General features: G+C 56.4%; 1 protein-coding gene and 1 non-coding gene across 5 annotated transcripts; one reads left to right on the top strand and one right to left on the bottom strand.

The window, feature by feature from the left end:
• Window positions 1-568: 568 nt before the first annotated feature.
• On the top strand, window positions 569-732 carry LOC136100698 (U1 spliceosomal RNA). The gene has a single exon (XR_010651235.2). It is a non-coding gene; the product is annotated as a U1 spliceosomal RNA (small nuclear RNA).
• Window positions 733-1860: 1128 nt separating this feature from the next.
• On the bottom strand, window positions 1861-16033 carry HADHB (hydroxyacyl-CoA dehydrogenase trifunctional multienzyme complex subunit beta). Of its 4 annotated transcripts, none has more exons than XM_065834888.2 (16): window positions 15948-16033; window positions 14569-14643; window positions 14147-14188; window positions 12559-12658; window positions 11680-11724; window positions 10337-10436; window positions 9046-9133; window positions 8302-8489; window positions 7026-7206; window positions 5919-6040; window positions 5358-5437; window positions 5220-5267; window positions 4401-4488; window positions 3802-3876; window positions 3156-3320; window positions 1861-2423 (listed from the first exon to the last, which is right to left on the bottom strand). In XM_065834888.2, the coding sequence occupies exons 2-16, from the start codon at window positions 14633-14635 to the stop codon at window positions 2388-2390; spliced, it is 1425 nt and encodes a 474-aa protein (XP_065690960.1). In that variant the 5' UTR covers window positions 14636-14643; window positions 15948-16033; the 3' UTR covers window positions 1861-2387. The 4 variants fall into 4 exon arrangements, with proteins under 4 accessions (XP_065690960.1, XP_065690961.1, XP_065690965.1 ...); XM_065834889.2 differs by having other exon boundaries at window positions 15821-15949; XM_065834893.2 differs by having other exon boundaries at window positions 12559-12655; window positions 15821-15949.
• Between the last annotated feature and the right edge of the window lie 94 nt (window positions 16034-16127).

The following is a 16127-nucleotide window of genomic DNA, read 5'->3' as shown; positions in this document are numbered from 1 at the left end:
GCCTGTCTCTGCACAGAGGGGCCGGGGGCACCTTCCTGCCGGCCCCGGGGACACTTGTCACCAGCACGCATCGTCACCGGGCCCATCGCCGGCGCCTCCAGACCTGCTGCTCACGGCTGCGGCGGCGCCGTTCCCGCCAGCGGCCGCGCTCAGGGGAGCCCCGGTGCCCGCGGAGCCGCCGCGGTCCGTGCCGGCTGCTGGCGGGTGCGCGGGGCGGCAGAGCGCCCGGAGGGAAGGCGGTGCGGGCCGGGCCGGGCTGCCGGTCAGTGCGCTGCCCGGTGCCGGTGCTGGAGCGGATCCCCGACCGCAACTCGGAGCCGCCAGGGGCGGGGCCTTGCGCGTAGGGCGTGGCCATGCAGATCAGTCCCCGCGCGGCATAACGGGAGCTCCCCGCGCCACGACCACGGCAGTCACGGGCGTGGGGAACGCCGCGTGGGCGCCGCGCGCGGGCGACACGCGGGGCGCGGTCCGGGGCGTGGCGTGGGGCGTGCGCGGGTGTCGTCGCGGGGTGTCCGTGTGCTGGGGGTGTGCGGGGCGGCGTGGGGCGGCGCGGGCGCGGGTGTGGGGCATACTTACCTGGCAGGGGAGACACCATGATCAAGCAGGTGGTTTTCCCAGGGCGAGGCTCATCCCTTGCACTCCGGGTGTGCTGACCCCTGCGATTTCCCCAAATGCGGGAAACTCGACTGCATAATTTGTGGTAGTGGGGGACTGCGTTCGCGCTCTCCCCTGGCAAGCGTGGTCAAAAACAGAACTGAACGCAGGTGGTTTCGGCTGAACACCACTTGTGGGTGCCGGTGCCTCTCTTGGCGCAACTTGAGGCCGTTTCCTCTGCTCCTGGCGCTTGTTCCTGGGGAGCAGAGCCCGACCCCCCTGGCTCCAAGCTCCTTTCAGGCAGTTCAGAGATCAGAAGGTCTCCCCTCAGCTCCTGTTCTCCAGCTGAACCCCCAGGTCCCTCAGCCGCTCCCATCACACTTGTGCTCCAGCCCCTCACCAGCTCCGTTCCCTTCTCTCCACTCGCTCCAGCACCTCAAGGGTTTCTTGGCCTGAGGGGCCCAGAACTGCCCCAGGATTCCTCCCAGCCCGCAACAGCCAGCACTGAGCATTGCACGCACGTCAGCCCCCCCCGGTCCCTGCAGCAAAGCCCTCCCCAGCCGTTCCCCAGCGCAGCCCCGGCCTCGCCGCGGGTGCAGGTCCCCCGTGCTGCAGGCAGGTCCGTGCCCCCGCAGGCAGCTCTGCGCTTTTGTTCCCTGGTGCCACATTATCTTAAAGACACAGAAAGCCGAGGAAGCTCCTTCCCCCACCCCCAGACCTGCGCCCACAGCCGCCCCCCACCCGCACAGAGCAGCACGGGATTCCCAGCCAGGAACAACCTGGAACCAGCGGCTCTCACACCGAACCGTGGGGCCGCGCAGCGGCCGGGGGCTGCAGACGCTGTTTCTTTCATACAAAGGACTCAAAGGTTTTGCAGGTTGATTTAGAACATTCTCTCTTTCCACCCCTAGCTCACAAAACCAGAGATGAGCGAGGAAAATAACCCAGAACACTAATCAAGCGGGCAAGACCAACCGGAGGAAGGACCACAACCCTGCACCCGCGTTACGCTGCCCCCGTTCTCTCTCTCTCACAATGCCGGGCACTGAGTGTGCAACGAACGTGCCCCGGAGAGCAGGCGGTTCCCCGAACGGCCCCCGTTCTGATGACCCACGGAGCTCGGGGGGTCGGGGCAGGTTCCAGAGCAGCCGTCTCCCAGTTCAGCGCAGAATCCTGGGGGCACCTCAGAGCACGCAGCCCCACAGCCAACCCCACAGAAACGCCCCACACCCTGCAGGCGAGCGCAGGGAAAGAGAAGAGCCAGGCTTTGTTGTTTTCCCTGTTTATTGTGGCTGACAGCAGCGACGCTCACTTGTCAGAAGCAATTTGCTAATTCCATTGCTGTTCGGGCACCGTGCAGCAAACGCCCTCCTCACAAACCAGGTCAGGCTACTCGCTTCTTGTTTTAATAAAAAATGGATTGCCTCCCAGGCCAGGTTGACTCAGATCTCAGCCACCGACCCCCAGAACCTCACAATCTCCTTCTGTCCAAGCTCAACTCGCTGTACACGCTTTGCAATTTTTCTCCTCCTGGTTATTGAAGAGTTACAGCAGAAAGGGGAGAGGTTACAGGGGCCCTGCAGAGACTAAAAGCCACTTTAACATTTGCTCTCCTGGAGCAGAATATTTCTTAGGGTGTGTTCATTAGTTGAAAATCAGCAGCTGAGTAGCTAAAAGGGTATTTACAAAGGCCACCAAAACTCCTTTCCGAGAAGGACTGTGTGTGTTTCATTAGTGCATTGAAATGGCATTGCCAGGCACAGGACACTGAGCGCTCGGCACCTCCCCGTCCATTACTGAGGGTAGAGCTCCACGATCATCGCGTGGCCCTGGAGGGAGGAGAGAACGGTCACCAAAGGACTGATGATCAGACACACACCCCAGCAGACGCCCATCGCCTGGCTGCCTTCAAGTGAAAGAGGAGATGAAAACGCAGAGCTGCGCGCTGGGCGGGTTCTGGCGGTTCGACGCACAGACGGCACCGATGCGCCTCGGCCGAGGCAGCGCAGCCCAGCCTGGCGCACGCGTCCGGCTCTGCCGGGGACAAACGAGGAGTTCGGGGAGGGGACACGCTGGGACCAGCGCCCTCGGGCTACAGAACTGCCCCAGTCACCTCCCGGCACAGCCTGCGGGCTCCGGAACCGCCTCACCCGCTCTCCTTGTGAGGATCTTTCTTCCCAAGATGAGAAGAATGGTGCTCACAACCACAATTTGGGAATCACCGAATCACAGGATGGTTTGGGTGGGAGGGACCTTCCCCGCTCCCCCAGTGCCCCCCCTGCCATGAGCAGGGACATCTTCACCAGCTCAGGGTGCTCAGAGCCCCGTCCAGCCTGGCCTGGGATGTCTCCAGGGATGGTTCAGCCACCCCCTCTCTGCCCAACCTGGGCCAGGCTCTCACCACCCTCAGCACAAACAATTTCTGCATCATGTCCGGCCTGAATCTCCCTCCTTTAGTTTAAACCATCACCCCTTGTCCTGTCACAACAGACCCTGCTCAGAAGTCCACCCCCGGTTCCCTCTGCAGAGGCCCCAGCGCACAGTGGTGTCACCGGCGTTACCTGCCCTCCCGCAGCGCAGGCGGCGACCAGCCCGTACTGCCCGCCCTCCTTCTTCAGCCTGTGGGCAGCGGTGATGACGAGCCGGCAGCCGGTGGCACCGAAGGGGTGTCCCAGCGACAGGGAGCCGCCCCAGTTGTTGAACTTGCCCAGAGGAGGAGCTCCGACCTGCAGGAACACACGGTCACCCGCTGCACCAACACCGGCCGCACCTGACACCGCCAGACCTCCCCGGCCAGCCCGGCCCTGAGGGGCCCTGCAGCACAGACGGGCGCCCAGCGGCACGGACCGGGCGCCCAGTGGCACGGATCGGGCGCCCAGCGGCACGGACCGGGCGCCCAGCGGCAGCGCAAACCCGCGCAGAGGCTTTGCTGAGTCCCCCAGCTGTCGGAAAGCACCAGGGCTGAACCTCCCACCCGTGTTAATTCCCTGTGCTCCAGCAGCAGTTGCAGCTCCACATCTCCACCTCCTGCTGACAGCGGGAACACCGTCATGCCCAAAGAAACTGCTCGTGCTGGGGTTTGCCAACCCAGAGTTCAAGAGACATCGCGTCTCCTCGTAGAACATACAAAAGCCCTACTGCGCAGTGGGGAATTCAATCAGTCCTGAAGTTAAACTAAAGATAAAAACCTCCTGCCTGGGTTCTTACCTTTGACTTTCTGCCCATGTAGTTCTGTGCAAACCAGTCGGAATCCATCGCTTTTAGGTTGGCCAGTATCTGCCCCTGGGAGGGAGGAAGGGAGGAGCAATATTAGCAAGGCGAGGGCAGACTCCAAGGAAAGGCCACGGACAGCACGGACAGACAGGAGACACCTCAAGAGCAGCTGCAGCCAGTGGAACAAATGCATTTTCCAGGACCAGCCCTGTTAACCAACGTGAGCTCAGCCTGAGCGAGAAAAACACGCTGTCCAGCGAACAAGCCCCCCAGGACAGTAGCGCAGATCCCCGGTTAGCAGGTGATGCACACAAGTGGCTTCTTTCACACAGGGTCTTGGGAAGGCAAGATATTCTTTATGTGCTACTTTACAAGAATCTGTATTTCTTTGGTGACTTCGAGCCACTCTTAGCATGCACTGTGTCAATGTAAAAATGTTACGTGTTTAAAATACATATGGTATTTATCTACAGACATAAATGCAGAATGATACCCTATCTACATTTAGCGACGGTCTCAACAAGAGGTCTCACCAACACAAAACAGAGCAGCACGTTACAGCTCGGGGCACCCTCAGCGTTCCGAGTACTTACAGCAAAAGCTTCGTGGAATTCAAAGACGTCGATGTCGGCCAAGCTCAGACCAGCCTTCTCCAGCACCTTGGGAGTGGCGTACGTGGGGCTGAGGAAGAGTCAAGGAACAGGAGTTCTGCGTGAATATGTTTCCTCTCATCATCGTCCCCTTTTCCCACAGCGACCCACGTCACGTCCCTGCTCTCTAGGGTTCGCCTGCCTGGCCCCAACTGAAACACGACCCCCAGGAGCTACTGTGAGTGCCCCTGAGGAGGAGACTGAGGGGGGACTCATTCCTGGGGATCAATATGGAAAGGGGCAGTGTCAGGAGGATGGAGCCAGGCTCTTCTGGGTGACAACCAGTGACAGGACAAGGGGCAATGGGTGCAAACTGGAACACAGGAGGTTCCACTGAAAGAGGAGAAGCAACTTGTTGGGGGTGAGGGTGTCAGAGCCTGGCCCAGGCTGCCCAGGGAGGCTGTGGAGTCTCCTTCTCTGCAGACATTCAAACCCGCCTGGACCCCTTCCTGTGGAACCTCAGCTGGGTGTTCCTGCTCCATGGGGGGATTGCACTGGATGAGCTTTCCAGGGCCCTTCAACCCCTGACATTGTGTGGTTCTGTGAAACTGGGGTGAGGATTTCTGCCCCAGCGGCTCTCCCACGTCAGCCAGCTCCCTCTGTTGAGTCACAGCTCACGCACCGGCTCTCCCACCTTCGCGAGAGGCCACAAGAGACATAAGAGCTCATGAGACGCTTCCCAAAAATGAAACATGTCAGGCACGTCAAGGCTGTTGCGCCAGCACAGACTGTCGGGGGAAGATCCTGATCATTGCCACCTACCCCAGCAGCAGCTGGTCCTTTGGATCCTGGGACACGTACACAAAGTCCCTGCACGGGAGAAACGCTGTCAGTAACAGACAGAGGAGCAGAAGGAAGTCGGAGCAGGGCTCAGAGGCCGCGCACAGCCGTCCCTTTTACCTCAGGTAGGCCTTCGGTTTGTATCCCATGGCCAGAGCCTTCTCCTCGGACATGAGCAGAACTGCCGAAGCGCCGTCCGTCTGCAGGAGCAGAACGCCCCGTGAGCTCACTGTGCAAACACACCCTGCACAAAGGAGCGTGACGGCCCTCCCGAGGCGGCTGGAGGGGACCCGAGAGACCCACAGCTCCCACCAAACCGGGGGAGTGTTGATGTGCTGGGGGCAGGAAGGCCCTACAGAGGGGTCTGCCTGGCTGGATCGATGGGCCGAGGCCACTTGTCTGAGGGTCACCAAGGCCAAGTGTGGGTCCTGCGCTTGGGTCACAACAACCCCATGGATGCTGCAGCTGGGGAAGAGCGGCTGGAAAAGGCCCTGGGGGTGTTGGTGGCAGCGGCTGAACACAAGCCAGTGGGTGCCCAGGTGGCCAAGGGGCCACAGCATCCCGGCTGGTACCAGCACTGTGTGGCCAGCAGGCCCAGGGCAGTGACCGTCCCGGTGCTGGGACCTGGGGAGGAGCAGGGTGAAGCAGACCCCAGCGTGCGGTGCTGGGAAGGTGCGGTACCAGGAAGGAGGAGTTGGCAGCGGTGACGGTTCCGTAGGGCTTGACAAAAGCCGGCTTCAGCTTCCTCATCTGCTCCATGGAGGAGGGACGGACCCCGTTATCTTTGGTCACTGTTTCTTTGCCTGTCGATGAAAGCACAAACCAAACCCCAAACGATGAAAGCAGGAAAGCCAGCAAAAACCTGAGTTTGCACTTCAGGAGTCCAGGGGAAAAACACAAAATCAAAACCTGTGGTTTTTGTGACAAGTGGGAGGAGGGAAAAGGGGAAAACCACTCATGGTATCAGGACATTTCACATGGTTAAAAAATAGCACTTAAAAATAGACGCTACATTACTTTATCCCTCAAGACTATAAAAATGAAGCGCTGCACTCTATTTACTGTAAGAAACTCTGCATGGAAAACCCAGCTGATAAAAGAGTTTAAATTCAGATTATAAAGCCTAGATTGGACAACTGGGCCTAAACCAGCATACATTTGTGTGCCAAATTTTGAGGCAGTAAAAGCACTGGGAAGAACCCAATACACGCGTCTTTAACTGCCTTCTTCAGGCAGTTGGTAGAGTTGACAGGAAGTACCAATTTTAGTGCAAAGATCGTATGTAACTGTGGATCTACAAGCGCCAGGTCTGTCTAGGAAACTAATTACAGAGTAGAAGTGCCCAGAATTAACAGGTATTACAGCAAACAGGTGTTACATCAACCGCTGGCTGACGAGGGCAGAAACCAGGCCGCAGGGCTCTACCACGCACGTCCCATTCCAGCTTTTCCCACCCAGCGCCTGATTTACCAGACCAGGATTTGATCCGTTTCGGGGTGTAATGACGGGTTCTCCTGCCTGACCGGCAGAGCAGGGGGTTCCCGGGCCAACCGTGCTGACTTCCCTTGTGACAAAATTTAGATACACAAGGATATTTTTATCTACTTAGGTACACATGCATAGAAACATCCTCCTGTGTCAGCAGTCCTCCAGGGAAACAGCATACGAGAGAGTCCAAATCCACAGGATACCCCGAATGTTAGGAGTCTGACCCCAGTACTTCCCCCATTCTCTAATCAAGTATTTCCTTATCGAACTGGTGTGTTGTAGCAATGAAAGCGCTGTGACCTGGCACTTTGAAGGGCACCACGTCGAGCAGCAAGCCGTCGTCCTGGGCTTTCTTGGCCAGCGTGTGCGAGCGGAGCGCGTACTCATCCTGCTCCTGCCGGGAGATGGCGAAGGCGGCGGCCAGGCGGTCGGCAGAGTGCCCCATGGTCTCGCTGGTGGAGAATTCGGCCACGGCTGGGAGCTGCAACACAGCACAACCACAGCACATGAAAATCCCGGCCCTGGCGTTCTGCGTTCAGGAGCTGGCTACGCTCCGCACAGCCCCGTTGATTGAGCAGAGCAGTTGGTACCGGAGCTGTGCGCGTAGGAACCACGCCAGAAGTGACCTGGTCAAAGTCTTAGAGGAGCCACCACTTGCGAAGATTTTAGAAAAAAACCGGGTAAAACTGAGGTCCAGACTGCAGCTGCCTCCGGGGGCTCAAGAACCGCGCTGATTTGCACACACAGACGAAGCGCCGCCCTTGTGCCTTTCATGTTCCCCAGGAAGGGTGACTGGGCTGTGTGCGCCAAGGTGACACAACACATCCTGGGACCCGAAAACGCCTTGTCAAACACCTCTTCAAGCAAAACCAGAGGCAGCAGCCGAGCTCTGCTTCGCTTCTATTCCTCCAGCAGCACGCAGGAAATCCCTGCGTGCACCTGTGCCTGCAATGTTCGTCTTGCGTGGACCCCGGATCTCGTCGCTGTGCGTACCCTGTGCCGCACTCCCGCGGGGCGGCCGGCAGTGCCAACACGGGGCTTCCTCCCCAGGAGCTCGGGGGTGCTGAGGAGGAAAGTGCTTTTCCTTCCCAGCTCCACCACGTCATAATTCACCTCTCTCACGAACTCCACGACACCAAACAACAGTTGAATTAATATACTGAGGGTGCTTCTCTCTGATATTAAGTTTGTTATTTCTATTATTTAAGGAACACATTTTTTTCTGTCCCTTTGGGACCCCTGCGTAAGTTTTACATTGACGGGAAAAAGCTGCTACTTTGTAGTGCCCAGCAGTTTGTGCAGGAGTTGCAGAAGGAGCGGGAAGTTTCGAAATAAGTTGGGTTTACTGAAAACCAATACGTAAGAATAAATGCAGAGCCATGAATGCTGCGATGCATCATCCACTGCAGTTTTAACCACGTGCATGCAATAAAGCGAGCCCCAGGCAGCCAGCTCTCCCTTTTCAAATCCTCTCTGTTGAGGTTCAAAAAATGACCTAAGCCAACTTGTTTTACACCTTATCAAACTCTTTTACACCTTATAAAGCTTAAATATCTAAACGCCTGGAAAAAATTACCTCTGGAGCAAAGTAGTCAGGGCGGATTTTGGAAATCAGAGCGAGCTTTTGGCCCAAGGTCTTGGCTCGGTTCAGGGTCAGCATCGTCTTCCTCATCTTCCTGCTGTGCCGGATGGGAACGTCGGACATCAACTCCACGCCCCCCGCCACGACGACGTCGCACTGTCCGGCCGCGATCAGACCCACGCCTGCCAGCGAGAGGGAGACGCCCGTGAGGCTGCGGGACAAGGGACACCAGCCCTGGTGGTGACGCGGACACCACATTCATTTCCTCCTCCAGCCCCTGGCTTTGGCAGAGTTACACAACACGTGCCTAGCAGAGCCTGGGCAGGTTGAACAAGCGTCCTGAATCACACTCGTTTTGGAACTCACTTCTCTTGGTCACACACAAACAGTATCCCCGGTGACTCAGCACAGTAACTGGGTCTCAATGGTTTTTGCTCTGTTTAGGCCAAGTCAAAGCTGAAAGCAGCCTGAATGGCAGCAACTTGCTTATCAAATCTTTACCTCCCGAGCTAACAACTGAGCAGAGACTATCGCTGAACGCAAAGGGTGTCAGGCCACTGCAGGTCTGCAGCAGACACTCAATTCGCATCATATTTTGTTGGTTCAGAAACCATTTCCTTCCATTCCAGATTTTTTGGGGATGTTTACTTGTAATCACTAAGCTGTGCAAGCGAGACGAGGGAGGGAGAGTTGCTGAGTCCCGTCTCAAACCCCCAGCTGGCTGCTCCAGCGACATACCTGTGGTCATCGCCTGGTTTGAAGAAATGCAAGCCATGGTGACGGTGTGGGCCGGCGTTTTGTCAGAGAAACCCGCTCCCAAGGCAGCCTGCGAGCAACAAAGAGCGACTGTTACAACCCGCATCTGCTGCTCCGCGGGCCAGAGCTCCCTCCTGCGCTTGGACTGAGCTCAAAACAAGTATGAACACATGGGGTTTTCACTGGGGCAGTCACCGCAGCAGCTCTTCCCTCCCAGGCTGGGAACAGGAGCGGCTGCCGGGCTCTCAGTTGTGTTACGCAGACAGTCGCTGGCCCCTCGTTAGCAAAGGGACAAATTAATCACACACCTCAACATTTCAAAACAGCTTTCAACTACTTGACCTCATCTTTGCTTCACCTTAACTGCAAAGGCGGCGCGTGGAAGGAATTATTCAGACCCATCCGAATGAGGGGCTGTGACTTGTTTTGCACAGAACAGATTTCTGACGGCAGCGTCTCGTCCGACCCGGCTGAGAGCAAAGCCTCCCACGCCGGGAGAACCACGTGCAAGCCTCCCACGCCGGGAGAGCCGTGCGCAGCGAGACCTTCCCTAGTTGAGACGTGGCCAACTGGTTTAAAGTTCAACAGTTGTTGCCGAGTTAAAATGACACAGAGCCTCATCTGACTGGCAGGTGACCAAAGCAAGTATTTGCATACGCCAGGCCAAAGCCGCGCAACCTCCCAAGCCCTCCCAGCCCAGGGTGCGTCACGGCTTTGCCTGGTTGCAGAGAACAACAGCAGAGGCTCCAGATTACAGAAAATCACATGCTGCCCCTGGAACGTTATGCAGGGGACAAGGTTCTTTCTGTGTGTGACACACGAATTGTGCTTTCTGGCTGCCAGAAAACAGGGCAGCCCAGCTACTCCATCTCGGGTCCTTCAAAAGCTGCATCTGATCAGTCAACTGAAACAAACAAATAGCACAGCAGAGCGGTTTATCAGAGCACGCTCCTGGCCTCTCAGGCACTTGGGACACCCAGCATTTGAGTCCAACTGGTAGTTAAGAGTGATCAGCAGTCATTAACAAAGGCTTCCCTTTGGGGAAGCATAAGGCAGAGGCTTCCTGGCACTCACATGCACCTGATCTGTGGCAGATTTCAACAGGAGGCACAGTCCCACACAGTTATTTCACAGAAAACGCAGCACAACAGCTCAAGTTCCCAAATGATGTTTAAACGAACCATAATAAGGGAATGTTTTTTTGCAAATGTTTGTCATCTCCACACCAGCTGCAGAAATCAGACCCATGGGGGAGACGCTGCACGGAACCCACCTCTCTGGCAACGTTGCTGGTTTTCACCTCCTGGATGACTGTGCCGTAAACGATGTAATCGACCACATCGCGCGGGACGCTGGTCCGGTTCAGCAAGCCCCTAGGAGATCAGAACAAACGGAACTCACACCGCGTCAGTAATAACCTGCTCCCGGTCCTCAAACGTCATCTTTCCACCGGCTTGGCTGCAGAACAAGCTGCACCTTCTGCCCCACTCCACAAGGAATCTTGTGAGCGTGTGCATTTAATGACAGTATGATAGGACTGCGAATAATCACGGTGATAGTATCAGTATAAAGGATTACATGATTTCGTGAAACCAACTGCTCCACCCCCTCCTCATGCTCTGAAGTGGCTGTCAGTACCTTCCCCCATTTGGAGTGTTCTGACATAAAAATCTAAGGCAGAAGGAAGTAACTTAGGGAGTAACAAGGCCATTCCCCTTTGGCGCAGGAACCACGTAAATCTTCAACAGACACAGAAAACGAGCAGCACGTTTTCAGAGTCCGTTAGAAAACCCCGCATAGCGTGCCAGAACACCCTGGTGAACACGCGAGCCCTGCTGCGGCCAGAGATTTAAGGCCACTGGGGTTCAAATGGAGTTTTGAGCACTATGAAGCAAAAAATGAGACTAAAGGCACCCCAACCAATACCTTCTGTTCAACAGCACGATAACGCCCGCAATGCCCGGGACGCGGCCCTCGCCCCGCTGACACGCTGCCTGCCGAGTGATCCAGCGACCCAGCCCATGTCGGCCACACGCGGCGTTCAGATCTGGCACGACTGCGCCTAAACTCACCATCCTTCCTCGGGCCTCAAAATCTCCTCTACCCCCAGTAAATCCTTCTCTCGCATCTCAACAGCGCTTTGTCCTCTGCCCCACAGGGCAGAGCCGCTGCTAAGGACCCACGGCTTTGTCAAATCACTACAGAACGGCAGGGATGGGCAGCACGACAGAATTAACTTGTTATTCTCACTGCCATTAGTCTGCTCTGAATGCTCAGATGGTTTTTCCCTGAACTCTGAGCACTCCCCAACAGCTCCAACCTCTGCATCAAGAAAACTACAGTCAGAATTCAAATTAAGGAAAATGTGTCAAACAGGACGGCAATGCCGTCTCTGCGTAACAACGCCCTTTACACAGGCTTCCAGTAAACCCCACTGCTTAAGCCACCTACTAGCGCGATGCCAGACCATGAAAAATGAAGCACCTGGTTCATATCATTCAGAGACAAAGACAAAGCCTTGGCTTCCAGATCTGTTGAAGCCACTGTACCAACACTGGGAGCCCAGCAGCTCAACAAGAGAGCTTTCTAGGCCCTTCTGGTATTTTAGATACTTACTGCAGTGCAGCTCTTGCTAAGTCATGTGGCATAAGGTCCGCATACCTGGAAGTTAAAGAAGAAAGGCAGAAACTTAGGGGTGTCAAAAACTGATAGAGACGTCGGTGCCACCGCTGTGGGCACAGCTCAGCACCAAAGAACTGGTGACACGGCAGCAACGCTGCACTGCATTTATAGTCTTGTAAATTAAATTTAAAATTTGAGTAAGAAATGGTTTGTGCTGAGGGCGGTGAGAGCCTGGCCCAGGTTGGGCAGAGAGGTGGTGGCTGAACCATCCCTGGAGACATCCCAGGCCAGGCTGGACGGGGCCCTGAGCAACCTGAGCTGGTGCAGATGTCCCTGCTCATGGCAGGGGGACTGGGGTGCTGGGAAGGTCCCTTCAACCCAAACCATCCTGTGATAATCAAACATTTCGTACCCCGGGTTGTGAAGACTCTGTGTACAGGTCAACACACAAGGGCCGTGCTAAAAACACTGAAAAGTAGCAGTAACAGAGTAACAAAATCCCCCACCCATCCTAAGGTTAGGCCTGGTCCTAACTCAGCTGTGAATTTGGTGTCAGCACACGTGTCTCCAGCAGATTCTCTGTACCTGTCCTGCTGGTTTTGTGAAACTCTTCATCTGCTCTAGATTCACCAGCATCCTCCAGACATGCAATGTAAACCCTCCTTCTTCTCGGAATTCATATACATGGGCAAACTTCTCCAGACCACGTTTTTTTATTAGGGAAGCTGGAATAACTGGAGCAGTCTAACTGACTGTCATTTCAGCACTTCTAGGCATTAGAATCACCACATTTAAATGAACAAGACAACAGTTTCCATAAAGATTCTACTATTAACCAAGTCAGCATCTATTTTCTTCTTATTTAATACTTACGTGGTGCCAGACTGCAAAAACGGAATACGGACACCTTCCACCACAACAATGTTCTTCACGCCACTTTTGGCTAAGGTCTTCTTGGTCTTAGGCTGGACTGCTAAGAGAGGAGCGATGTTATACATTGGTCAACAGCGGCTGAACATGAGCCAGCGTGTGCCCGGGGGCCCAAGAGGCCACAGCATCCTGGCTGGTACCAGCACTGGTGTGGCCAGCAGGCCCAGGGCAGTGACCGAACCTGTGCTGGGACCTGGGGAGGACAAACCGCCAATCCTGGGGCAGTTCTGGGCCCCTCACGCCAAGAAAGGCCTTGAGGTGCTGGAGCGAGTGGAGAGAAGGGAACGGAGCTGGTGAGGGGCTGGAGCACAAGTGTGATGGGAGCGGCTGAGGGAGCTGGGGGGTTCAGCTGGAGAACAGGAGCTGAGGGGAGACCTTCGATCTCTGAACTGCCTGAAAGGAGCTTGGAGCCAGGGGGGTCGGGCTCTGCTCCCCAGGAACAAGCGCCAGGAGCAGAGGAAACGGCCTCAAGTTGCGCCAGGGCAGGTTGAGGTTGGATCTGGGGAACGACTGGGCACAGTAAAGACAAGATAATTCAATGTACACCAAAACCCAGTTCAAGAAGTCAACTGACTTGCACTCCTGCAGGAAAGCAGCAGCAAGAACAGCGCACAGAGCTGCTCTGGGTAACTTGCTGCTTCTCCATAAGGTCTTGGAGCACCTCGGGTTCAAGCCAAACCACGTCATGACACAGTATCGCTCATCCAGCTGCTGTCAGAGCTCTGCTGGAGCAATGACAATTTCCTAATGCCATCAGGCCTGCAAATTTTAGTGAGCACACATGGCAGCACAGGGCAGCTTCTTTTACAAGTCAGAACAGGATGAAACTCACAAAAGCAGATTAAGTCCAGCTAAATACTGTGTTCAAGCAAGCATGAGCACCAGGATGAACCTCCCGCACTGTTTCTGGGTGACAGAAGGCTCCCTGTGCAAAGCCAAGGGGATGAGGGGAGCTGCTGCTGAGACCAGCCTTAAAAATCCAGGCAGCTCAAAGTGTTACTGTCACCTGAGCCACCTCCCCAGCTAATCCCAGGGTGCCAGATCACCCTGACCGCTTGTAACGGCCACAGCTTAACACCCCGTAACGCCGTGTGCGCAGCAGCTGCACCGAGACCTGAGCCTCTTGCTGGTCCCACCACCGGTTCCACAGGATTCTCCTGGTCAGGGACAGTCCCCTCCCCTCTGGGCAAGTGGTCTGGTTATGGCAGTTTATAAATCCCGAGTTCGGTCTCTTTGTCCAGGTTCTAGAAATAGCCGCCGTCAGGTGACGGTGGGGTGAGCGGTGGGCTGGGCACGGCTGTCGCGAGCCAGGGACATGCAGACTCTGCCAGGGACACACGGACTCTGCCAGGGACACATGGGTTTGCCCCGAGTTGTAGCTTCTTGCAGCTCAAGAATGGCACTCGCACTGAGGCAGCCTGCACTGCCTCTCTGAGAGTTCTGCCAAATGAGACTCTGGAAACGGGAGGTGGCTTCAAAACCAGTCTTTTCTAGCACAGACCCCACGAGATTCCTGGTGTTTTCACTTTACCTGCGGCTTGTAACTGGGAAGAGCAGCTGAGCGATCGAGCAACTGAAAAACATGACATGAAAAAACAAGGTGTCAAACCTGAAGTGTTAGAAACACTTCCACTTTCCATAAGAACTGTTAAAAAAATAAGATGATGTTACAGTAAGGCAACTCCACCCGAACATCTCTGAGATATTTTTAGTTTACTCTGTTCATAGAAATGACACAGTTCGTACCACCCATTAACAGGAGATTCTTCCACATCTGGCGTGGGAAGGGAAAAGTAGGACAACAATGGAGTTAGTAATTAAAAAAATAAACCAAGATTGTCATTTTCAAGATGATAACAGAACACAGATTCAGATACCAGCATCCTTTCCAAACCCAACACTTGAACCAGAGTCTTACCAATTCAAGCTTTACGTTTATTAAAAGGTACTTACAGACCCTGGCAGCCCATGCTGAGGAGGCAGGGAGGTTTCTGATGGCGTTGGTCAGCATGGAACTCATTTTGGTATCTAGAGAGGTGGAGAAAGACCGGTATTAGTCCACCCTGGTCTACTTGGAACAACTTCAAGGTAAGCGCTCTGCCTGCTTCACGCAGAGCCAAACAAGTGAAGAAACAGAGGCTGCTCCAAGGGCAGAGAATTGGTTCCTATTACGCTTTTTGAACAGAATCTAGCACAGGAGTAGTCTGGCTTGTGACTGTGGTCTGCAGATGTCCCTGTAAATAAACCCTGACTTCCCCAGTGACCGAGCACACTTTCTGAGTGCCCTCCCTAACTGTTCCACTGCTGCCCCCTGGAAAATTGTCCCGGTGCCCGGCCAGCGTCGCTGCCAGCGTGACTCTCCTGACACGCTCTCCTCGGCACAATGTCACCCCACCACCCCCTTTCAGCCGCTGATGCCGACCTCGGTAACTTCCCTTGGGCACCCCCACAGGAAGGAGAACAAGATGGAATCCACTGCCCCAAAAACTTCCTCTGTCCCTTTCCCAAAGCTCCTTCCAAACCAGGGTTTCCCTAAGAACAAATCCTCATCAGCAACATTCACCTCGCTCTGCCACACTTCTAGTGTTCGAGCTAAGAGCGCTCTCTTTACCAAAAATACACACGTTTGAGTCCCAAGCTCAGCACACACGGGTATCGCAGCTCCTCAAAGCTCAGCATAGGCTGCCAGCCCTTCCACTTCCCCGGCTCACACCTGTGACCCGCCACGCGATGTCCCGCAGCCCCAGCCGCTCCGGCCACGCTGCCACCCACAAACCCAACCCAGCAAAGGCCCAGAAACAGCTTTTCCCTGCCCAAACCGTCAGAACGGTTCCTCAGCGGGTCCAGCCCCGCACAGCCCCGCTCGCAACCCCCGCAACAGGCGCCTCCCCCCCACAGGCAGCGCTCGGCCGCTCCCCGGGACCCTCCGCACGCCCCGCTCCGGCCGCAGCTGCTGCCAGAGCCGCCACAGCCCCCGCCTCCCCCGCACAGCGCTGCCGACCGGGCCCACCGGACACCCCCAGACACACACCCGTGCGCCCACTGCCACCCGTGACCCCGCGCTACGCCCGCTCCCCCCCTGCCCCGCAGAACCAGGGCCGCCCCGCAGCCGCACACGGGCAGCCCCCCCGGTACACACTCACAGGGCCCCGCCGGACCCCCAAATACACTAACACCCCGCCTCGCACTCCCGCCCCTCACGTACAGCACAACTCGCTGCCGCTGCCCCTCCTACCGGGACCGACACACTGGTCGCTCCCCAACCCAGCAGCCCAGCACCTGCCGCCCTCAGGGACCCTCCCCGGGTCCCCCCGGGCCCGGCCGCCCCGCACCTGCGCCCGGCACCGCCCCGCTCTGCCGCCGCCGCCACTGCCACTGCCACTGCCCGCCGCGCCGCCACTCAGCAAGGGCCCCGCGCCCGCCCCGCCCGGCGGGCTGCCCTACAGCCCGCCTGAGGGACACCGCCCGTCCCCCAACCCCTGCTCGCTCTCTCCTGCTCCCTCGCCCGCTGC

Source organism: Patagioenas fasciata, chromosome 3, assembly GCF_037038585.1.
Source record: "Patagioenas fasciata isolate bPatFas1 chromosome 3, bPatFas1.hap1, whole genome shotgun sequence".
NCBI lineage: Eukaryota > Metazoa > Chordata > Aves > Columbiformes > Columbidae > Patagioenas > Patagioenas fasciata.
Note: the sequence above shows the minus strand (reverse complement) of the source record. Positions and strands in the feature narration are given on the sequence as shown.